We start from the raw sequence: 26,354 nt of genomic DNA on the forward strand, positions 1-26,354 counted from the left end.
ACCTATCTCTCAAGACTCTTATCTTTTGTCCCTTCCAGGTCTCTATAGTCCATTCAAACTGGCCTTCTCTCTGTTCCTTACATGCACCATCTTTCATTACCATGTCTGTATACTAGCTATCCCAAAAAGGGATAGTTCTCTACTTCATAACCTTAACCTTCATTACCTCCACAGAGTATAAACTCCTTGGTAGCAGAGAATGTTTTACTTTTTTGGTTTTTTATCACGTTGTAGCAGCAGCATTAATATAGAATATTAAAGTCTGCAAAATGCTTTACAAACTATCTCGTTTTATCCTCACAATTCTGGAAGATAGGTGCAATTGTTAATGCAGCTCTACAAATAAGAAAATGAAGCAAATATTGCATGCATTATCAACTGGTGCTCCTCCCCCCCCCGCTCAAAAAAAAAGGGACCAACCATTAAAACAGATCACAGATTGAAGCCAGCTCCAGCTTACTACTGTAGGTAGTATGTGTCTGAAGTCAGATATGATCTCTGGTTTTCCTAACATCAGGTCTACCACTCTACACTATACCACTTGGCTGTCTGGCACATATAATTGCTTAATAAATGCTGATTGTTTAAAGTAAAGCATGATTTCAAGAGGTTAGGTGGTCCACAGAGAGCAGGGTTAAATCATATGGCAAAGAGGAAGATCAGGGTGAATGGCTGGATAAGATGTGAAGCATGGTCTGAGATCTACTACATATGGGTAGGTAATGAATATGTAAGCTAACTCACTCATCAGAATAGCATAGAACCAAGGCATTAGTTCCAAAGTTGCATCAAGTAAGTTATCCAGGGAACATTTTCAAGAACAATTGTAGGATGAGGAGGTTGGGAAAGGGAAGGAATAGCAGTAGAATATATGACAAAAAGATGTCCCAAGATAGAAGGGTCACTAAATTGCTGACCTAGTGCTACACTACTGCTAGAGGAAATACAGAAAGTATATATATATTTACAAAAAATATTTATAGCAGCCATTTTTATAATAGTTAAAAATAGAAAACAAATTAGATGCTCATTAAATCAGGAGATAGCTTAACAAATTTTGGTTTATTAATGGAATATTATTGTACCATAAGGAACAAAGAATATGAGAAACAGAAAAACATAGGAACATTTGTATGAAATGATGCAAATGATGTAAAGAAAGCAGAATGAGAAAAATATATATAATGACTACATTATTATGGATAATGTGTAAATTGTTCTCCTGTTTCTGTTTATTTCATACTGTATCAATTCATTCAAGTCTTTCTACATTTTTTCTGAATTCTTCATATTAACTGTTTCTTAAGATTCAATAATATTCTGTTACATTTCATATGCTACAATTTGTTCAACCATTCATTCCCCATTGATGGGCACTCATTTTCCTTTTAGTTCTTTGTTGTTATACAACAATGCTGATATTAATAGTTTTGTTTATATACAAAGACCTTTCCCTATATATTCAAAATCATTGAGGTATATACCTAATATATTAATATTATTAGGTCAAAGGATATATATATAGTTTAGCAACTTTTCTAATATAATTTCAAGTATTTCCTGAATGATTGGACCAAATGAACTATGGTACTTGTGTCCCAACAGCCCAACATTTACCTTTGTTCTTTGTCATCTTTGATAATAAATATCAGTGGTGTGAGATATGCTACAGTAGTTTTAATTATATTTCTTTTATTATTAGTGATTTGAAGTACCCTTTCATATAATAATTGGCTTTTCTTCTATTTAAAATCAGCCTATTCATGTCCTATGACCCTTTGAAGAAGAGGAATTAGCTCTTACATAAGGTACTGACACAAACATAAGAAAATGATACTTTGTAATATTTTACAAATTTTCTTCTATTTAGTTCATTACTAGATAGTCAGTCACAAAGCAATCTACAAATACTATCAAGTTTGTCCAATGACTATATTCAAAATCCTCTGAGCCTTAAGCAGAGACTATACCTCTTTTCCTAATTTTCCCTAAAATACCTAAGAGAAGTCTTTAAAAATAAGGACTATCCCAATAAAACACTAATATTCTGTTCAACTGAACCATACACAAAGGAAATGAGTTATAATTGCAATAGAAATAAGTTCATATGACAATTAGAAAATACTCAATTTGTAACAAAAGTACATGAATTTTTATTAAGTTCTATCTAAAGCTGTATTTTGTTATTGTTTTACCTGTGCTGTTCTGTTGTCAACAGTTCTTTCAAACTGGAAATAGTAGTTTCAAATTTAGCAACAACTGATGAATGTATAACTTTAGCTTCATTAATTTCTTCCATCTGAGTTTCTTTTAGTCTGGTAAGCTGCATTACTGTTTTGCTTGCAGTCTGTAATTCTTCTTCTAATATCTTTTGAGCACTCTAAAATGAATAAAATATAAAACAAAAATCCATTTTCAAAATATCTCATAAAAAGAAAAGTTTGGGGTTTTTATTTGTTTTTGAGACAATGTCTCCCTTATGCTAGAAGTGCAAAAGCTACTCAGAAGTCCAATCCTACGATGATACATGTGGAAGCTTTGACCTGCTCCATTTTAAGTCTGAGAAGCTTTGTTCCTCCTTAGATATGCTCGTGGCCTCCACTCCTGGGATCTCACCATACTAGTGAGAGATATAATATAGAGACCTAATAAGCTTTAGCCCTACTACATCTTAGAAATCTTAAACTCAAGGAATCTACAGCCTTGGCCTATAGGCATGCACAGAAAAATTTTCATCTTAAATAGATAAATGTATGTTCCCATATCTATCATTTGCCTCTATATTACATGTGATATTCCTTTTATCTTAACTGTAATTAAGAGTTTAAAAGATGACTAGCATGTTTGGATTTGTCGTTCACAGAATCAGAGCATTACACTTCTCAATATAGAATTTTCCACCTTAAATTAGTTTGGCTTTATTTTGATATTTAAGTCAGAAGGCAAAATTGGGCCACATTCTGAATTTACATAATCTGTAAGATTCCTCCTGAGAAGAAAAATAGTGGAGACTTCAGAAGATAAACAGTAGCAGCAATAAGGTCAAGCCCCCAGCCTTGAGACAGAATTAGCCACAAAAGTATCACAGAGGAAAAAAAAAAAAAAAACAAGAAGTTGAACCAAGTTGTGGCAAAAAGGGAGAAATCAAAGAAATCCATTGGCCTTACAAATAACAGGGTAAAAGACTAGGGCTGATATAACTAGTTTTACTTACTTCATGGACCAAAGAAGTCTAAGAAGATGTCTGCTCTTTCCCCAGGTTCCCCCTTCCATAAACAGACACTATAAAATACTTTGCTCATTTCTTTATCCAAATTTTTTTAGGAATCTGGATTTTGACTCAATTATAAAAGGACCAGAGTATTAAAAGATAAAAATAAATTTAAATTAAGGCAAAAAGTCAAGCCTCTAAATTTTAGGAATTTTCCCAACTAAAGATTCTGAGCAATTGTGATTGTGATCATAAATTTTAATGTAAAATCAATAAAGTAATAGAGCAGGTCCCTTGGAGTTATGGAATTATTATACTGCCCTTAGACTAAAAAAAAAAATGAACTCATTTTTTATACCAGATGCAGTTGATTAGATTTCAAAAGCAAAGAGAAGGTGGGAGGAAAAAATTGATAACTATTGGTATTAATCCTAATCCCTCTCTACTATACTACATTCACTTAGTGATATATTAGGAATATAATAAATGTTGAACTCTTCATTGTATCTTTCCTCTAAAGCTAGTTAAAGTCCTTTTTCTGATGGACAACTTCCCTAAATTATTCCAAGCCACAATGATCACATGCTTCTTTCTCTAAATTCATACAGAATTTTTACTTAAGCCAACATTTATTAAGGCCTGACTATATTTAGGATTCTATTCAGAGCAATGTGGGAGACACAAGGATTAAATGAAACATGTTCCTTGAATTCACTGAATTTACAGTCTAACTAGGAGAAAAGATATGATACATAATCCAGAAATTATAGTATTACATGATACATAAATAATAAAAAAAAATCCACTTGTGGCTTATATTATTTGGCACATGATGTACAACTATCACTTTTATCTTTGTCTCCCTAATTCCTAATATAGTACCTGAGAGACAAGAGTGAATAAATGCTTGATGACTCTTTATTGATGATTATCTATTTATATGTCTATCTTGTCTTATGATCTATATTATGAACTCTTTAAGGTCAAATTTTAAGTCATATATATATCTCCTTAGTTTTCTACATTTAATGAACAAAGTAGTATTCAAAAATGTCTGTGCATTAGGTTTTATTCATTATAAAGAATATTTAAAGTGACAAAATAGCATACCTCACTTTTTTGCAAAGACAGTTTAACTTCTTCTAATTCTGACATCAAGTGATCCTGTTGGTCTTTTGATTCTTTTAAATTTTCATTTTGCCATTCTAAAAGAACAGTTTTTACATAAAGAAATATTAGATATTAGTAGAAAAGATATACTAAAAGAATACAATCACCTTATTTCTTTAATACTTTAAGGCTCTTTAGAGTTGGTATTTTTTCTACTGAAGTAAAATGAATGAAATTCTCTCTACCCCTCTATGAGACATTTTAAAGAGTTGATATAGCTGATCTAGTGATGAGTTTCACTGAAATTATTATCTACTTATGTCTGTAAAGAGCACCACTTAAAGAAAAAGATCAGTAACTGAAGGGACCTAGAAATAAGTTTTGTCTAGAGCAGTCAAATCACTTGGTAGACTACTTTGTTGCCTTGATCTACCTTATTACAAATGTATGCCACTGGTTACATGCAAGAACGTGTAGCTAGTTCAGCAAAAACCCATCATCACTACAAAAAAACAAGTAAAAAATAACATTCTTATATGGCAGATAATATCCATTATGATCAATCAAGTATTTATTAAACTCATCCTAGAACATTATCAGTAACTGCTCTAGCCCCTAAGGATACAATTACAAAAAAATAATGAAAATCTCTTTTCCCAAGGAGTTTATATTCTAATAGAGGAAGAAACAACTTAGATAAGTAAATACAGAATAAATATCAAAGGAATAAATGCAAGATAGTTAAATTAAAGGTAATCTGAAAGGGGAAGCACAAGCAGTTGGTAGGGTGAAACAGGAAAGACTTCACATAATAGGCAGTATTGGAGTTGAGTCTTGGAGAAAAAGCGAGAACTTAAGAGATGGAGTTGAAAAGGTATACTTTCAAGGTAAAAGCTAGAGATGTTTGTATTTAATCCTATAGGCAATTTGAAGTCACAAGAGTTTATTGAATAGGGAAATGATATAGTCCAATTAGTGCCTAAGGAAAATCACTTTAATTGCATTGTATACAATGAACTGGAGGGGGGAAAAGACAAGACAGGAAGACCAAATAGTACTTAGTGCAATGATCTAATTGAGAGGTAATAGGACACTAAAGTGATGGCTTTATGACAGAGAGAGGGGGCAGATGTGAATCCTATTTCAGAAGTACAAAGGATAGGATTTGATAACTGAAAATATGGGATAAAAGAATAGAGACTGGGGAGCTCGAAATACAGAATTATAAATCATCTGCATAGAGATGATAATTAAATCCATCTGGGGGAACAAAAAAGCAAGAAAAAAGAGAATCAGTAGGAAAAAAATATGAAGGTATCTAGCAGTACTAGATCTCAAACTACATTGCAAAGTGGTAATCATTGAAATAATCTGGTACTGACTAAGAAATAAAATGGAGAACTAGTGGGACAAATTAGATACACAATATAGACACATGTTAGAGATATTGTGAGTTCAGTTCAAAACTCCCACAATATATCAACTATCACAAAAAATCAAGTCACATTAATTTTTTGGTTTCTCAGGGCATATATAAGTTTTGTTTACATTATCTTTTGCTGTTCAGTTGTTTAGTCATATCTGTCTCTACACATAACACCATGGATGTTGTCTATAGTGTTTTCCTGACAAAAATAGTAGAGTAGTTTTGCATTTCCTTCTCCATTATGTGACCATTTTATAGATGAAGGAGTAAGGCAAATTAAGGGTTAGGTGACTTGATAAGAGTCACATAGTTAGCAAGTATCTGAGGCCAGATATGAACTCAAATACTCCTGACTCCAGGTTCAATATGCTATCTACTGCATACTATAAACAAGTGTGTAATAAATAGTATTATGTAAAAAAAAAAAAAAAAACAAAACCAACCCAATGTACATATCTTAATGAAAAAATATTTATTCCTAAAAAATGCTAATCATTATCTGAGCCTTAAATAAGTCATAATTTTTTTCCTATTAGACAGTCTTACCTCAAAATTGATAGCTGCTGATTAGAGTGATGGTTGTTAAGAGCTGGGATGGCTGTAGCAATTTCTTAAAATAAAACAATGAAGTTTTGACACATTGATTGACATCGTTTCTCTTGAACACTTAAGAGGCCACTGTAGGGTTACTAATTGACCTAATTTCAATATTCTTGAGGGGAGGAGATGAGGGAGGGGAAAAGGGAACGAGGAGAAAGATAAGGAAGGAAAAAGAAGAGGAGAAGAAGGGGGAGAGGGAAAGAAGGAAGGAAGGAGGGAGAAAGGGAAGAAGGGAGAGATGGGAAATGGCTGATCAATAGATCAATTAAGAATGCACATACAATTTATCAGTGAGGTACATAAGCAATACCACTACTGGATCTGTATCCCAAAAAGGTTTAAAAAAAAAAAAGAAAGAAAGAAAAAGGCCTATATGTACAAAAATATTAATAGTAGTTATTATTGTTATAAGACTTAAATAGAGGGTATGCCCATCAATTTGGGAACAGCTGAACAAGTTGTGGTATGTAATCATGACGGAATTCTCTCATACTGTAACAAATGGCAAGCAAAATAGCTTCAGAAAAACCTGGAGAGGCAGCTAGGTGGCGTAGTAGATAAGAGCACCAGCCCTGAATTCAGGAGTACCTGAGTTCAAATCTGACCTCAGACATGGAATACTTCCTAGCTGTGTGACCCTGGGCAAGTCACTTAAATTCAATTGCCTCAGTCCTCCCAAAAAAATTAGGAAGAAAGAAGGAAAGAAAGAAAGTCTTGAAAAGAGTTATATGAACTAATGCAAAGTGAAGTCAGAGGAGCCAAAAGAACACTGTGTCTAAAATAACAATATTGTGATTGTACAATGGCTATTCTCCGCAATACAATGATCCAAGACAATTTTGAAGGACTTCTGAAAAATGCTAGAGAAAGTCTGAATTCAGATTGAAGCATACTTTGTAAACTTTATTTTTTGGTGTGAGGGAGTGGTTGGTCCGTTTTTCCACCCAAACATGGCTAATATGGAAATGTTTACATGGCTGCAGCAATCTGCTAGAGTTGAGGAGAAAGAGAAAGGAAGCAAATTTGGAACTCATAATTTTTTTTTTAAATAGTCAAATTGTTTTTATATGTTAATTTGAAGAAACAAAATTTTAAATTAAAAAAATAATTGGCAACTTTGGAGAGATTGCTTTCAGTTAAATAGTTACTTTGGAAATTATACTTGAAGTTTGAATGAATGAAAAATGTGAAGGCAATTAAGAGTAGTCAGGTTTTACAAAGAGTTTGGCTAAGAAGGAGAAATGTAGGAAAATATCCTTAGGTGACAAGGATCTTGTGAAGTTTTTTAATGGGAAAACGTTTAAAAAGATACGTTTAAAAGAGAATTTGGAAATTTAAAGAAGTGAATAACTGTGGCACAATCTATCAAAAAATTGATGAGAAGATAGAATTAAAGGTATAGGGGGGGAAAGCACAGAGACAGAGTGGAAATTATATAGGTTAACATTTTTCCTTTTCTCCTTTGCATGAAATAGAGGAAATATATAAGGGAGGAAAAAACACATAAAGATAGCTTGGAGGTGATGTCTTAAATATTATAATTTTTATTTTCAAGCATTAGCATTTTCAAGATAAGTAGTAATTATCCCCATAGTCAATGAAAATTTTTTTTAAACTCTAGCTATATTCCTAGAAGTAAGCCTTAACAAAACCATTTTTAGAAATAATTTAGTAGCTGTAGCTATTAACTTCTTAAGAAAGGGGGGGATGTGGAAGTGGACTTCTTTGACAAAGAGACCTGAGTTTCAATTGATAAATGATGGACAGAAGCAGTTACACCCAAAGAAAGAACACTGGGAAACGAATATGAACTATTTGCATTTTTGTTTTTCTTCCCGGGTTATTTTTACCTTCTGAATCCAGTTCTCCCTGTACATCAAGAGAACTGTTCGGTTCTGCAAACATATATTGTATCTAGGATATACTGCAACATATCTAACATATATAGGACTGCTTGCCATCTAGGGGAGGGGTGGAGGGAGGGAGGGGAAAAATCGGAACAGAAGTGAGTGCAAGGGATAATGTTGTAAAAAAAATTACCCTTGCATTGATTCTGTCAATATAAAGTTATTATTAAATAAAAGAAAAGAAAAGAAAAGAAAAAGAAAGGGGGGGATGAAAATTCTTTTAAAACAAAGTTATGATAAATTTTAACAATATAATCACTAAAAACATTTTATATGTAGTAAATTTTAATATCTCCCCAGACCACAATTATAAAAATCTGGCATAAAACTAGAGATTTAAGAAGTTTTTCTTAGCTATTTAAATAGTCAACATCCTATTTGTAGTTTACAGCTTTGTCAAAGAAGAGAAACTACTTTGTCTGCAAGAGAAACTACTAAAATATGCCCTGAAAATCCAAACTCCCAGAAACCAGAACCAGTCAAGGCTAAGTATGAAGTGGCCTCTAAGAGAAGGCTAACTCCAAAAACAGACATAATGACCTCTCTACAACACGAGGTACTCTAAATCACACCCTATGTCATATTTACTATGTATGTCATAAGTTTATCAGTTCCTGATCTACTTAATACCAACTCCCCTCAAGCTTACCAATAGGAGATAAGAAGTCACACAAGGCAAAAGCTCACATGGAGGTAGAAGAAGCAATACAAGGACATTCTCAAGGTCTCTCTGAAGAATTTTAGAATCAATTGTGAAACATGAAAAACACCAGCAGGACTGTCCAGCATGGCATGCCCACATCAAAGGAAACACAATTGCAATAGTTCAGAAGAAATGTGACATGCACAAATTTAATGACATCTCCACTCCAAATGTTCACATGTACCTGCTCTATGGCGAAGTCTTCCAATCATATGATCAGCTATAGTAAAATATATTATACCTTGACCCCAATATAGTGAGGTCATTTTGGTCCTCTTTGAAAACAAAGGACAGCAACCAACAAACCATTTTCGTTAGGAAAACTACCATTAGTTTGTGTTTCTCTGAAAAAGTAAAAAGTGATTTTCTTAGAAAGATAGCAAGATGCATAGGAAAAGGCACTGAACTTGCCAAGCACTCAGTCATCAACTCTCTAACACTTGTTCAGTGGGACCTGGAAGCAAGTCATTTCACTGCAAGTATTTCCCAACCTATAATGTGCAGATAGTAAAACTTACACTACCTAACACAAAGAATTATTTTTGTGAAGATGTCTTATACAACTTAAAGGGCTAAAGAAATATGCTGTTAGTATTCTAGGAAAAGTAAAATCCAATACAATATACCCCAAAAAAGTGCAATAATCATTTATAGAACTGATAAGTAATCAGTATAAAAGAGAAACAAAACCTGGTAATAGACAACATAGCAACATCACTTCATAATTTACTGGAAAAAAAAATGAAACCATTCACCAAGAGCTTTTCTTTTCCCCTCTTCATCTCACACCATTCAAATATCATTCCCCTTTAGTCTTTGTTCCTCTCATGAGAATGTCCTCTCCTTGAGAAGACAATGTTTTTTGCTTTCTTTGAATCTCCAGTGCTTAGCACAGTGCCTGGAACATAGTAAGTATTAATAAATGCTTTTCAACTGACTGACTATTCTGTGGACATTATTTAAATATATCAGAAAAGGTAATGTGTAATGTCTGCAAATACTTAAGCTAAAAATTTGCAATGGAAAAATTTTCTATAATGAATGCTATAAATTCCCTAATGATTTTACTAAAATTTAATTTCATTTAGAATTAAACTGTTCATTATTTCTTATCAAAACAAATTAAATTAACATAAACAAAAATATTTAAGAACTTCTCATAATAAACTAATTTGATATACATTAATACTCCATGTGGTTGAACGACCCATTTTCAGGACCATAAGTAGTAACATTTCTTAGATTACAGCAGATTGTGTAGATTTGGCATAATTAGCATTGAAGGGTATTTCATAATCCCTGGACCTGTCTTGGATTCAAAAATTTCAAAGCCTTATACTGGTTATAAAGTGGATATATATTATAAAATTTCAATATTAATATTCTTACTCATTTTTTCTTGAAATTGATTAAGTTTGTCACTGTATTCTTGAAGCAGCAATTTCAAATCTTTAATTTTCATTTCTTTCTCATCATTCTGCATCAATAATAATGATATCTAATGAAATAAAAATAAATTTTATGTATCAATATTTTAACAAATTTTTTAAATTTTAAAATATTTAATACCCAAATCTTAAAATTAGCCCTTATATATAGTCATGCAATATTTAAAAGAATCTTTTAAAGTTGAGCTAAAATAAAAGTTAGGTAATTCAAATTTTGATGGAGTTATGTTCATTTTGAATTTTTATTAAAGTAAATTATAGAGGTGAGCCAATTACTAATGAAATTAAATATTTAATATTTTTATATAATTATGAATTTTATAGACAAGTCACTATGTATATATCTATAACTATATCTATCTACATAGATATATTTCTGAGTTTAAACACACACCAAAAAAAAGATAAGATAAAAAAGGAGTGGATTTCTAATATATCATCTATTATAGTAACCTAGAGCAGGGCTTCTTAAACTTTTTCTACTTGTAACCTCAATTTGTCCAAGAAATTTTTACGTGGCCCCATCTTGAATCTCAGCTCAGATGCTTCTGATAGCATTTATAACATTTGCAATGCAAAGTCTACATGTGTGCCAAGACCCAAAACTAAAATGAAAGGCATGGTGCAACATGGGCAAGTTCTTTCAGAAACCCCCTGATTCATTATACTTTTTACCATTATAAAATTTTTCATGACCACTACATTCAGTTACAAGACCCCATATGAGATCACAATCCACAGTTTAAGAAGCTTCGACCTAGATTACCAAAAACACACACTTTCAGCTTTCAACACTGAACTCAGCTCAATGAAAAAAAGAAAAAATTCTATATAGCTTGTGTGTCCCTTTTCTATTTTAGGCAATAATAGTCTAGCTAAAGAAGCAAAGAGAAGTCTCTTCCAAGTATAATGTAGTAGAAAGAGTATTAGACTTAAAATTAAAAGTGCTAGATTCAGTTTCTTGGTTATGTTATTTATTAGCTGTGTGATCTTGACCAAATTATTTTACCATTTTAAATCAGTTCCTTCACCTATTAAATGATAGGCTTTGTTTCAGGCATCTTCTAGTTTTAATAAATTATGATTCTGTTAATAAACAAGAATGAGTTCCCAGGATAGCCAGTGATTTTTCTTGTTCAATCATTTTCAGTCATGTCCAGTTCTTTGTGATGCCATGTGAAGTTTTCTTAGCAAAGGTATAGGAAAGTTTTGTCATTTCCACCTACAACTCATTTTACAATGAGGAAACTGATACAAAAAAGGATGGAGTAACTCACCCAGGGTCACACAGCTAGTGAGTGTCTGAAGCCAGAAATTTGAACTCAGGAACATGATTCTTCCTGATTCCAGATTAGGCATCCTATCCACCTCAATGCGCTTGTGATGATAGGTTCACAATGTAATGGGACCATTTAAATAGTGGTATGAATAAATAGATGATAGACAATAAGAGAAAGGAAAGGAAAAAGGAGGGGAAGAGAGAGAGAAGAGGGAGAGAGGGAGAGAGACAGGGAGGAAGAGGAGAGGGAGGAGGAGGAACAGAACAAGAACAAAAAGAACAAGAATAAGAACAAGAGAAAATAGGAGGGAGAAAGGGAGGAAAGGAGAGAAGAAGAGAGAGAGAGGGAAGGAGAAAAAGAGAGAAAGGAGAGTTTGCAAGAAAACACTACTAATGATATAAACTGGCTAAAAATGAATGGAGTGAGAAGCAGTAGTGATTTTTCAAAATCATCTTGACAAAAAGAAAGAGAGAGGGGCTTTCCAAATATATTATAATGCTAGCATGAAGGCATGATATATTAGTGATATGGATGTGCAGTTACCTAAGGCAACTGGTAGAGTATGCTCTCTGCCAAAAATAGAGCAGATAGTCCCATATCTTATATGAATTGGTTTGATCTTTCAAAAATGTAGATGAACCAACAATTTCTTAATTCAGTTTTCATGTAAATGTAGGTATGTGAGACCATGGCCTAGTATCTTACTATTAGGAAGGAAAATAAGAGATGACCCCCGGCAGATGATTAAAGCACGAGTAAACAAACTTAATGGAAATTTTGTGAATCGATGAACATTTGTGGGGAAGGGTTGGAATATCAATTAGAATAAAACTTTTCTTTAAAAGTTTTAAATCTTCAGTTTATCAGTTTTTCCTTCAGACTAAATTAAATAATTGGAAGATAAAATTCCAAGTGATTTGGGATAGGGAAAAATGGGTGAGGGATTTTCACATTTTACCCAGAGGACTGAGAAATTTACAAACATAAATACACAGAGAATACAGAATTGTTTAAAAACATACACTCACAAACCTTCTTTTCCTTATCATGTATTTCTTTTGTTTGCTCTTTTTCAAGTTGTTGAATGTTTTCACATGCTTCCTTCACTTTAGAGATAAAATAACATCTACTCAAATTATAAAATTAAAATTGCTTCAAAGACTTAAAATATTTGAATAACTTCCCATTCTAGCTTTGATATTTAGAGTTCAGAAACTTCTGCTTTATATACTTACATACTTTGGTTTTATGTTAAATACTAGAAATTCACACTCAGCTGAAATTGCTACCATCATCCTGAATGACAGTTGTTCACAGTGACATAATGCAGTAGGATTTATAATTCTTTACTAGTAATAACCTTCCCTACCTTGCTCCTTACACTAAACTTTGCTTGCATATCTTATAATAACCAGTCATATATCAAGTTATGCTATATACTATAAATAGTCTAACAGGTACTTAATGTAATTAAATATTAAAATAAATGCTTAATGAAATGAAAAATAACAAAAAACAATTTTTATTCTTTTCAACTCTTTATCAGGCAGGACAGCATAATTATCTCTGGAATAAAACTGGAATGCTTTATTTGAATGGACATATGTTAATAATTTGAATGTTTTGATTATAAACAAATATTATTTGACAATAATCAAAAAAAATTTAATTTAGTAAGAACTATGTTGCACTGGAAGGCAATTAAAAACTCAAAACTTCAAAGTAAAAAAATTATTGATAACATCAATTGATAATTTTTGCAACTTCTAAAATCATATCCAGATTATATATTCCATTTCATATCCTTTCTTATGGCAAAACTGTTAGAAGAACAATTGTAAGTATTAAACAGGATCCTTACACTTAAAATGCATTTCCTGTCTGCAACTTTGAGCTCCTACTCGAAGTTCTTCAAAAGCTTGTACCATTTTCTGCAATACAAAATATAACTTTTAAAGATTATATTTAGAATCTTGAAATATAACAGCTTGCAGAATAATGATGAAATTTTAAATATGAAAACACAGGAAATTCAAGTAAACATAATCTTATTTAAACACTGATTATATAAATAAGATGTTAGAACATGACAAAGACATAATTTTAAAAATATATTTAGACCACTATTGGTATCACTAGGTACTTTTACAAAATAAATAGCAAAATAAAGAAAATGTCTATGTTTCCCATTCCTAAAAAAAACAAAAACAAAAACAAAAACAAAAACAAAAACAAAAAACAAAAACCTGATTTATCTTATTACTATCCCTACTGGGTATCATCCTCTGTTTCAAAAAAATATTTATATTCAGATGCTTATATGTCCTCTCATTCACTAAAGCAGCATTCACCCCCCAATATTCATACTTTTTCTTACCCTCAATCAACTTGTTTTCATATTTTATATATTCTGTATGTACTTTTTTAAAAAAGCAATTGGGGGTAAGTGACTTGCCTTGTGACATATAGCTAGGAAGCGTTAAGTGTTGGAAGTCAGCTTTAAACTCAGGTCCTCCTGAATTCAGGGTTGGTACTCTATTGCAACGTTCAGCAGTCCCATATGTACTTATATCGCCTCCCCCACCAAACTCTTAAGTTCTTGAGCTTAATTTCTATTTTTTTTTTATTTTATATTCCTAATACATAGCATAAAAGAGGCACTTAATAGCTATTGATTTTGTTGATTGATGAATTGATATTTAAAAGTCTGTGGTGGGCAGCTAGGTGGAGCACCAGCCCTTAAGTCAGGAGGATCTGAGTTCAAATTTGATCTCAGACACTTAATGCTTCCTAGTTGTGTGATCCTAGGCAAGTTACTTAATCCTAATTGCTTCCACAAAAAATAAAAACAAAATAAAATACTTTAAATATTTCTTTTAAAAAAAAAGGCAATTTTGATAGGAATAACATTAAAAAAAAGTCATTTAACAAAATTGTTTGTATAATAAACTAAAGCTTTAAATGAATAATTGTCCATATGTTCCTGATAACCAATCTCATTTTATTAGGAAAGTCTCTATTCACTTTTAAACTTAAAATCCTTAAGTTTCTTTACCACTTACCTCCAAATTATTATTTAGATCTGAATATAGTTGTCTAGTTTCTTCCCTTTCATACTCATCTATTATTAATGTAAAAAATTAAGTTTAAAAAATGAATACAAATGTAACGAGGCTAAAGACACATAGAACATGTTAAAATATCAAACTGGATCAAATCAATAGGTGAATGAACTATGTAGTTTAGCATTCCATCTGTGAGAGAAATACAAAGGGTCATTTTTAGGCAACTAACTTCACTCTTCATGATGTCGCCCTAAAAAATTTTTAAGAAATTCCAAATGACCAAAATTATGGTCACAATTCTAACTTACAACATGACTTTTAGTGTAATACTTTACTTTGGGACCTTAAGTTTCCTCAACTGAGAAACAAAAAAAATTGACTAGATGATATATAAAGTTCCTTCCAGCTGTGGCTAATACTCTTCAATCCTTACCTTTATTTAAACATTAAATTCAACATTTACTACTAGCTACTACATAATAGGCACTGTGCTAGGTGTTTGTTCCTTTAATATATAATCTGATATATATATAATTATTATTCATAAATCCTGATTGCAATTCAATTACAATCAGTATTTAGATTTAGAATCCAATATATAAAATAACATCTCTTATTTCAAAACGATATTTTTCAAACTTCAAAAGATAGCTTTTTTTAGTTTCTAATCTGGGGAATTGGCAAACAAATCCATGTTCAATCAACTCACATTCTTCATGCTTTTTTAAAACTTCAATCATATCCTTTCTTGTTATCTCATTTTTCAGCCTGAATCCCTTAATGTATTCTATCCTCATAAGAAACATTCAAAATAATGTGCTTCCTCATAGTTAATCCCAACTTGCCTCCCTCTCTCTCATATAAATACACACACACACACAACCCAATAACAATATTCAAAACAAAAAAATTGAAACAAACAGCAAGAAATATTTATAAATGAATGAAAAATCTTAAAATTTATAAAATGGGTCAAATTGGCAAATATTGCAACACAGATTAGCAAGAACAAAAAGATAATCCCAATGGCAAAAATTCTAACACCAACTAAACTCATAGGCAAGTGCAAATAAAATCACATTCAGTACTTTCAAAGAGATGAAAGAAAAAAAAATTCCTACCAAAAAAATGAACATACCATACCATTAGAGTCATTGAAACCTAAAATTGTAGGATTACCTGTGGGATTGTAGAATCTAAATCTTTTATTTTATAAATGAGGAAATGGGTTTTGATAAAAGAATAAAAATTCAGCAATAAACTCATAAGTAATATATACTAAAAAAAAATAAACAAAACACAAAAACATAACATCGTTGATTTAAACTAGAAAGAACTTAAAGGCCATGTAGTCTCTCCTCTTTCTGATAAGAAAACTGAAGTACAGAGAAACTAAATGACCTGCCTAGTCACAGAATTGGTAAATGCCTGAGGAAAAATTTGAATCCCGGTCTTGGGTGCAGTGCTTTATCAACTATATACCATGTTATCTCTCATGATGGACACCTCAAAGAACAGAACTGATGGAAAGACCAAAGAATAATTGATTCTTAAGAAAAACTAGCACATTCATTCACTCAATTATTCATACTCTATTTTCAACACAGGGTTAACTTTTAGCATAGATGGGATGGGGCATGCTGTAAATGACCATCAGAGAGGAACTGAAAGCTAAGCACAGTCCCTTAGTAGTTGATACACTCTCCAGACTCAACATTAGAAGACAGCATACCAGTTCCTACCAGGCCTGAGGAAAAATCCAAATGTAGTTCAAATTGTCTTTGAATCAATCCATGTCTTCCATTCCTTTACTCTCCTGGCATTATCCTTGGGTAGTTAGTAGAATCATAGGGTTGTAGGTTTATAACAGAAAAGAACATCAGAGGCCATCTAATATAACCTCCTAATTTTACAGATGTGTAAGCTGAAGCCTAGAGACATTATGTGACTTGCCTAAGTTCATATGGATAGTAGATGGCAGATGTGACAGATGTAATATACTTGGAGAACATCTAGAGAACAGCAATTACAATGGTGGAAGGTTTCACAATCGTACCATATAAAATCAGTTGAAGAAACTAATCAATTAATTAACTTGTATTAAGCATCTATTATGTGGCATTGTGTTAGGTGTGCAAAAGAAGCAAAAGACAGTTCTTGCCCTTGAGGAATTTACAATATAATGGGGTAGACAACATGTAAACAAATATATAGAAAGTAAGCTATAAATGTGATAAATAGGAAATACTTAAAAGAAGGAAAGCACTGAAATTATTTAGGATTTGAGCTTTAGTTCTCTTATTATAAATCCATTGCCCTGGTGCCTCAATATGAACAGTTCAAAACCAATACAGGTGACCCAAAGGAGAAGGATGCAAATGACATTGTAAAGTCACAAGATAGGTATAAGTAAGATGCAAGACAATATTTTAAAAATCTGAATTGTCATAAAGATACTATCAAAGACATATTATTGGAAAGAAAACTGTATTAGTTATGGAATACAAGTTCTTGAAAATGGATAAACACTTAGTATTGTACCAGTATTCAAGAACTATTAGGAGAACCAGAGAGAAATCTCTAAAATGTGAGATAAGTCTTCTAGAAGCTATTTATGAAAATACATGACAAAAATTTCCCTTACTGGAAACTCATGACCTTTAGCCCTAAATCCCTGTCAGTATGATAAGATTCAATAAGCCATACTGATTGAACCTATTAAAATTCACATTATCTAATCTCAACTAGTTCATCACTACTATAGAGTTTTTTAAATTCATTTCTGATTTACTCTCGATCATACTTTTCATAGTAGCTACTCCAAACCTTCTCTATTTCCAAATTTTCAAATACTCCCTCTCAACAGATTATCTTATCTCCAATCTTCCTAATTTACTGAGAAAATTGAACCCATGAGTGTGAAGTTTTTAGAGAAAGATATGTGCCCTTCAAGGAACTATAAGTAGTCAATAATCAAGTTTCTCAGACATGAAAAAAAAAAGGAGAGGGGAGGCATTTTCATGAAAGCTCAATATAAAATAGTGCGTTATGATACTCAAAAAGCTATTTTAATTTTTGGTTGAATTAAGAGCTAACTCTCTGCTTTTCTTCCATCATCAAATGTAAGCTCCTTTAAGGGAGGAATTGTTTTTATTTGTTGTTTCTGAATCCCTAAAACCCAGCAAAAGACCTGAAGTGCTTAATAAATGTTTGTTTAATTTAATTGACTGGAGATATCATAGTCTCTGTATACTCTTTAAAATCACATCTTAAATATTTTACTCATTTCTAGCTGACACATTTTAGAAAACACATTATTAATCTGGAGAGCAGCCAGAAGACAATAGTAGCTAAAATGGTCAAGGGTTTCACAATTATGCTATATTAGAATCAGCTGAAAAAACTAATCAGTCAGTCATCTATCAGCATCTATTATATGGCTAGCACCGAGGTAGGTGCTAATTAAAAGAAGAGAGAAAGGCTTTTAAGATTTTATTAAGGAATTTACAATATAATGGGGTAGAAAACATGTAAACAAATATATATAAAGAAAAGTACAAACAGGATAAATGGGCAATATTTAACAAAGGTAAGGCACTGGAAATTAAGAGAGATTTCTTTTAAAATATGACATTTTATATGCTCCAAATCACTATTAATCAGAGAAATGCAAATTAAGACAACTCTGAGATACCACTACACACCTGTCAGATTGGCTAGAATGACAGGGAAAGATAATGCGGAATGTTGGAGGGGATGTGGGAAAACAGGGACACTGATACATTGTTGGTGGAATTATGAACACATCCAGCTATTCTGGAGAGCAATTTGGAACTATGCTCAAAAGTTATCAAACTGTGCATACCCTTTGATCCAGCAGTGTTTCTACTGGGCTTATACCCCAAAGAGATATTAAAGAAGGGAAAGGGACCTGTATGTGCCAAAATGTTTGTGGCAGCCCTGTTTGTAGTGGCTAGAAGCTGGAAAATGAATGGATGCCCATCAATTGGAGAATAGTTGAGTAAATTCTGGTATATGAACGTTATGGAATATTATTGTTCTGTAAGAAATGACCAGCAGGATGAATACAGTGAGGCCTGGAGAGACTTACATGAATTGATGCTAAGTGAAATGAGCAGAACCAGGAGATCATTATATACCTCAACAATGATACTGTATGAGGATGTATTCTGATGGAAGTGGATCTCTTTGATAAAGAGAGCTAATTCAGTTTCAATTGATCAAGGATGGACAGAAGCAGATACACCCAAAGAAAGAACACTGGGAAATGAATGTAAACTATTTGCATTTTTGTTTTTCTTCCCGGGTTATTTTTACCTTCTGAATCCAATTCTCCCTGTGCAACAAAAGAACTGTTTGGTTCTGCAAACATACATTCTTTCTAGAATATACTGCAACATATTTAACATATATAGGACTGCTTGCCATCTAGGGGAGGGGGTGGAGGGAAGGAGGGGAAAAATCGGAACAGAAGCGAGTGCAAGGGATAATGTTGTAAAAAAATTACCCTGGCATGGGTTCTGTCAATAAAAAGTTATATATAAAATTTTTTTAAAAAAAAATACATATTAAGAATAAGAAGACTAGAAAGATAGGAGTTTAGATTACATAGAACTTTGAATGTCAAACAGAGCATTTTGTATTTTATCCAGGAAGTACTAACAGCCACTGGAGTTCAATAAGGAAATGATATGATTGAACCTGAGATTTAAGAAAATCACTTTAGTAGCTGAATGAGGGATGGATTGCAGCAGAGAAAGATTCAGGCAAATCTACAAGCAGGCTTACTGTAACAATCCAGGTGCAAGAAATAATGAGGGCTTACACCAAAGTATTGACAGTGTCAAAGGAGAAAAAGGATGTTGTATACATGAAATTGGCATTGGCAACAGACTGAATATAGAGTGATGAGAAATAGTGAGCAGTTGAGAATAACTCCTATGTTGCAAAACTATGAAAGTGGTAGGATGCTGTTACACTCTATACTGGGTGGGAGGGAGGAGTAAGAGAGAGAAAGATTTTGGGGAAAAGATAATGAGTTCTCTTTTGAACAATTCAAGATGTCTATCAAACATCAAACTTGAGATGTCTGAAAGGCAAATAGAGATGAAACATTGGAGGCTGGAGCAGAATAGTTAAGAGCTGAAATTGTCAGCACAGAAATGATAGTTAAAACCATGGGAACTGATGAGATCACCAAGTAAAGTAGAGGAGAGGGAAAAGAGGGACCATCACCCTAAAGAAGGGAAGAGTAGGTAAAAGGCATAGAAAATTATAAACATCTTCAAGTATCTGATTATCATATAGAATTAAAACTTACTGTCTACTCCCAGAAAACAGCAATGAGTGGAAATTTAAAATTAATGATTGATGTAAGGAACTATTTCCTAACCATTAAAAATATCTCACTATAAAATGTGTTCTTTCTGAAGGTCATAAATTCCCTTTTATTAAAGTTCTTTAAAACAAAAACTTGAATGAGCCTTTCTCAGGTATATTGTAGATTAGATCTTTATATTGTGTGAATGGAGAAGTTTCTTTCAATGCTGATATTCTATTCATTCTTCTCAAATAAAGATAAAGTAATTGTCTATGAAATGGATATGCCATTGGAATACCATTAGCTAAATTACTAAATATTTCAAATGGATATTCAAATGAGGGAGAGAAGAAAAACAAACTAAAGGGAAAGGGAGCAAGGCAATCCTTAAGAAACAGCATTGTTATTTATAAATTTAAAAAATCTTTAAAATTATTAATATCTTATAAGACAGGAAGCAAGGTTTGGGATAAATCTGAGAAAGTTATCATATTGAAAATTAGAGGAACACAGGATAGTTTACCTCTCAGACCTGTGGAAGAGGAAGGAATTTATGACCAAAAAAGAACTAGAGATCATTATTGATCACAAAATAGAAAATTTTGATTATATCAAACTGAAAAGTTTTTGTAAAAAAAAAAAAAACTAATGCAGACAAGATTAGAAGGGAAGCAATAAACTGGGAAAATATTTTTATAGTCAAAGGTTCTGATAAAGGACTCATTTCCAAAATATATAGAGAATTGACTCTAATTTATAAGAAATCAAGCCATTCTCCAATTGATAAATGGTCAAAGGATATGAACAGACAATTCTCAGACAAAGAAATTGAAACTTTCTAGCCATATGAAAAGATGCTCCAAGTCATTATTACTCAGAGAAATGCAAATTAAGACAACTCTGAGATACCACTACACACCTATCAGACTGGCTAGAATGACAAGGAAAGATAATGTGGAATGTTAGAAGGGATGTGGAAAAACAGGGACACTAATACATTGTTGGTGGAATTGTGAACACATCCAGCCATTCTGGAGAGCAATCTGGAATTATGCTCAAAAAATTATCAAACTGTGCATACCCTTTGATCCAGCAGTGTTACTACTGAGCTTATATCCCAAAGAGATCATAAAGAAGGGAAAGGGATCTGTATGTGCACGAATGTTTGTGGCAGCCCTTTTTCTAGTGTCCAGAAACTGGAAACTGAGTAGATGCCCATCAATTGGAGAATGGCTGAATAAATTGTGGTATATGAATATTATGGAATATTATTGTTCAGTAAGAAATGACCAACAGCACGATTTCAGAAAGGCCTGGAGAGACTTACACGAACTGATACTGAGTGAAACAAGCAGGACCAGGAGATCATTATATACTTCAACAACAATACTATATGATGACCAATTCTGATGGACCTGGCCAGCTTCAGCAATGAGATGAACCAAATCAATCCCAATGGAGCAGTAATGAACTGAATCAGCTACGCCCAGCAAAAGAACTCTGGGAGATGACTAAGAACCATTACATTGAATTCCCAATCCCTATATTTTCACCTGCCTGCATTTTGGATTTCCTTCACAGGCTAATTGTACAATATTTCAGAGTCCGATTCTTTTTGTACAGCAAAATAACAGTTTGGTCATATATACTTATTGTGTATCTAATTTATATTTTAATATATTTAACATCGACTGGTCATCCTGCCATCTAGGGGAGGGGGTGGGGGGAAGGAAGGGAAAAATTGGAACAAAAGGTTTGGCAATTGTCAATGCTGTAAATTTTTTTTACATATATTTTATATGTAACTTGTAAATATACATATAACTTGTAAATAAAAAGCTATTAAAAATGAAAAAAAAAAAAAAAAGAAAGTTATCATATTGAGTGATAGAATCAGAATCCCAAAAGATCTTAACAGGTTAGAATGAAGAGCTAATCTAATCAAATGAATACTTCATTTAAATTCCAAAAAGTTAACTATACAAGTATGGAATGGGGAAGGCATGTCTAGACAACAGTTCATGTCGAAAAAATCTGGAGATGTTAGTGGATATAGCTCAATATGAGTCAACAATGGGAACTGGCAATTAAAAAAACATTAATGAGATCTAAACTACATTTATTAAAAAAAAAAAAGTTCTCAGAATAAGTAAAGAGCTAATCTATTGTACTCTACCCTAGTTACACATTATCTAGATTTCTGTATTTATGTCCAAGTACCACATTTTGAGAAGGGTTTGATAAATAAAATAAAATCCAGAGAATTGTAACTATCATGGGAAAAAATGAAAATTATGCTACATGAAGATCAGATGAAGGAATTAGAAATGTTTAGGAGCCATTTGAACGAGAGCAGCTGTAAAGAGACAGGTCTCAGTTTCACACAAAGAAAAACTTCTAACAACTGTAATTTGTTGGGTTAGCTAGATGATGCAGAGGATAGAGCACCAGCCCTGAAGTCAAGAGACCTGAGTTCAAATTTAACCTCAGACACTTACCACTTCCTAGCTATGTGACGCTGGGCATGCTGCTTAATCTCAATTACCTCAGCAAAAAAAAAAAAAAATTGTAGTTTGTCCTCAGTTTTCATGTCTTGACTCATGTGCGAATTGGATTTAAGTGCAGCAGAATTGTACAGTCATCAACCTTATTCTTTTCTAAATTCTTCCAAGTCCAGTGACAAAACAAAAATCAGGATGACTGGTGATGTTTTAGGATGCAGTGGATAATCTTGGTATTTCTGATTTCTGTCCAAGCTCCACAGTGCCTGCCTGAGCAACCTTCATGGCCAATGGAAAAAAAATTGATTCTAGTCCACACATTCTGCCAGGGGAAGTCTTCGCATGCTTGGAGTAGACATACCTCTCCAATTCATCAACAGGTTAAAGGCCCATTGGATACCTTCAAAAGTAATCACTTGACCTTTATGTGTTTCAAGCATCTCCTAGAATTAATGCATAACAATGCATTATTAATTTGTTCCTTCTTTGTAATCTCTACTGGAGGAGAAAATTCCCAAATCAGGAGGTCCTCAAATTGACACAGTTACTTGACTTTCATAGATTTGTGGATATGACACATTTATCTAAGTAATTTTTCATTTGGAAGTAATCTCCTGATGCCCTTTAGAAACTCAGGAAACCTTTAAAAGATTTGAAACAGAAAGCAGTATTTCTGAAGATACTTGATACCTTCTGACTCCCTTAGTTAAAATTATGTTTAAAATGCTCACTTGCTTTTAAACCAACAGTTATGTAATCGCTAGAGTCAATTTACAACTTTATTTTCGTTTCCATTATTTCAAGAGTTGAAGTGAGATCAGTGGTTCACAATCCTTATATGGCATGAGTTAGGAAAGCAGGCCTGACCATTTAACAATGAAGACTTTTTCCTTATATTGTGAGCCTGGAGGATATCTAGAACTAACTTTCAATAGTGATTTTCATGTGCACATAAGGTCACTATGAGAAGGACTAGACAGCCTTTTTAATATAGGATCAGTTTCTAGAAAAAGGGGGTAAAGGAGAATACAAAAGGAAATTCAGAAAATCGTAAAAATAAATATACATTTAAAGAGTAGACACAGATATCAGATATATTCTTTGATAAGGAGATTTTTCCAGATACAATCATAGCAGCAAAAATCTGCATTTATATGGTGATTCAAGGTCTCAAAAGTGCTTTGTATATATGTACGTATATGGGTATTCAAAGAAAACCTGCACTTCTGGTGTGAGGACTTGATGACCCCTTTTCAGGACAGTATATCTTTGGTGTCCACCTACTACCCAATTCTTACCAATGGCTCCTAATAATAAAAACTATGCAAAAATAAAATATGCTTGCTTCAAAAGATAAAGGGTCCCTTTGCAGGAGTAGGTTCAGTTGTATCTCCTTTTGAAGTCCCATAACACCCAAAATGGATGTGGGAAACAGACTCTTCCTCAAAGCAAAAAGGAAAGAGTCAAAAAGTTCATCTGTGACAGGTTTAGTGAGAAAAAACTGTCCCTTGTTATATTTTCTTATTCATTTTACTTTTTATTACATCTTTCAGGTCATATTTTTCTTATGGTGTTTAAATTAATATCATCAATTATTAAATTCACATTTTAGAAGGAAATATGAATTATGGGTTATTCTGGCCTCTCTTATCTACACAGTTGAAGAAAAATCAGCCTAAACTTGCATTAATAATGATTTCATGGCAGCTTTTGTTGCTCTTGTTGTTCAGTCATTTCAGTCATCATTTTTCATAATCCCATTTGGGATGGGTTTGGCAAAGATCTAGAATGGTTTGTCATTTCCTTTAGCTTATCTTGCAGATGAGGAACTGAAGCAGAGTTAAGTGACTTTCCCAGGGTCACACAGCTCAATAAATGTCTGAGACCAGATTTGAACTAAGTAAGATGAGTCTTCCTGACTACAGGCTGGTACTCTATCCACTGATCTATCTAGCTGCCCTTCATAGCAGCTTCTAGAACTACAAATAGGATTGTGAGAAAATAATGGAGTAGGTTTAAAAAAAAAAATCCAAGCAGTACAGATTTTACCCACAAACAAAACAAAATTGCACCTTAGGGTGAATGCAGACCAATAAAAAGATAATAATAGTACTACTTTGGGCAGAACAGGGGTCCTTCAGGGACAATCCTAGAAAATCAGAAGCAAGAACCCCAAACTGAAGTTTAAATGGTGTGAAGTTATAAACAGCTACAGGCTAGCTCTACTGAAATAGCTAGTGGGGATCCTTAGGACTAGCTGGATTTGGAAGTAGCCTCAGCATCAACCACAGGAACTTTTACCTCCTAGACTGTGTGAAGCTTTGGAGATCTGAATCCTGAAAATTGAAGGAACATCTGCTAATGAATGTCTGGCTCAGCTGTACTACTGAAACAGACCTGGGTGATAAGGAACCAGCACATCTGATGAGAATAGAAGCAGTGGGGCAATGAGGCCCTAGCTGTTGACACTTACAGGAGGGTGGAGCTCTTGGTTTGGGGTTCCAGGCCAGAAGGGAAAACTAAAGTGAAGCTAGAAGAACCATCTTCCTAACCCCAAGACCAGAAGTGACTACATTAATCAATTCTCATTCTTAAAAAAATGAGCAGGCAAAGGAGAAAAACCCAACCATAGAAAGTTATAATACCTGGGGTTAATTTTCAGAGGAGGATATGGAAGCATAAAAAAGTTTCTCCTACCCAAGGAATAATGTTAAATGGTTATCTGCCCAGAAAAAAAATTTATAGAAGAACTCCCCCAAATACTTTGAAATCAAATGAAAAAGATAGAGGAAAAACTACAAATAAATAAAGGAGGGGATGGATGGATGGATGGATGAATAAATAAGAACTATCCAACACAAACAAGATTATAAAAAGAAAGCCAAGCAACCAGAAAAGAAGTCTTAAAGAATAAAATGACTCTTTGAAAATTATAATTGCACAAGGGGAAGCACAAGGGGAATTGCAGTGAAGTTATCAGAGATGAAGAAATAATAAAACTAAAGGCTAGAAATGAACAGGGAAGAGAATATGAAACATCTTACAAGAAAAACAACAGAAATTGAGAATAAATCAAGAAAAGAAAATATAAGAATTGAATTACATGAAAGTTAGAATCAAAAAAAGTACCTTAACACAATAATACAAGAAATAATTAAAGATAATTGTCCTGAAGTAATAATACAAGAATGGAAAATAGAAATGAGAAAAAATCCACCAATAATCACCTTAAAGATATCCTACAAGGAGACCATATAAGAGCATCATTGTTAAATTTTGAAATCTGCAGATTAAAGAGAAAGTTTTACAAGCAAAAACAGTTTTTTTTTTTTCAAATATGCTGGAGCTACAATGAAAATTTTTCAAGATTTATCAACATCTACAATGAAAGACTACAGGTCCTAGAATAGTGAATGTTGATAATCAAAAGGATTTGGGCTGTGACTGAAAATATTATACCCAGCAAAATTAAGTAAAATATTAAACCCCACAAAATGAACATTCAATGAATTCTCAAATTTTCAAGATTTTGACTCAAACAAACCTGAACCCAATAGAAAATTTAATACATAAGAGTCAACTCAAAGACTAATTTCAAGGGACTGAAGAAAGACAAACTGTTTATATTTTATATATAGAAATGTAAACTATAAGATTGACACTAGTAATTAAAAGCCCAAAAGAAAAATTGAGGTGGAGCTGAGTATGATGTTTCTCTAAAAAGCAAAACTATTTAGAAAAAGGTAAAAATAGTAATTATGA

The 26,354-nt window shown here is 32.7% G+C and overlaps 1 protein-coding gene across 1 annotated transcript in view; it reads right to left on the reverse strand.

Moving 5' to 3' along the window:
• SYCP1 (synaptonemal complex protein 1) overlaps positions 1–26,354 on the reverse strand; it is a 94,166-nt gene that overhangs the window by 55,645 nt on the left and 12,167 nt on the right. Inside the window, exons 8-13 of the mRNA XM_051996542.1 lie at positions 14,748–14,806; positions 13,547–13,616; positions 12,718–12,791; positions 10,347–10,455; positions 4,322–4,416; positions 2,196–2,380 (exon numbers count right to left, since the gene is read on the reverse strand). Coding sequence (XP_051852502.1) covers positions 2,196–2,380; positions 4,322–4,416; positions 10,347–10,455; positions 12,718–12,791; positions 13,547–13,616; positions 14,748–14,806 — 592 coding nt within the window. The remainder of the gene's footprint in view (positions 1–2,195; positions 2,381–4,321; positions 4,417–10,346; positions 10,456–12,717; positions 12,792–13,546; positions 13,617–14,747; positions 14,807–26,354) is intronic.

This window comes from Antechinus flavipes, chromosome 4 (genome assembly GCF_016432865.1).
Source record: "Antechinus flavipes isolate AdamAnt ecotype Samford, QLD, Australia chromosome 4, AdamAnt_v2, whole genome shotgun sequence".
Lineage (NCBI taxonomy): Eukaryota > Metazoa > Chordata > Mammalia > Dasyuromorphia > Dasyuridae > Antechinus > Antechinus flavipes.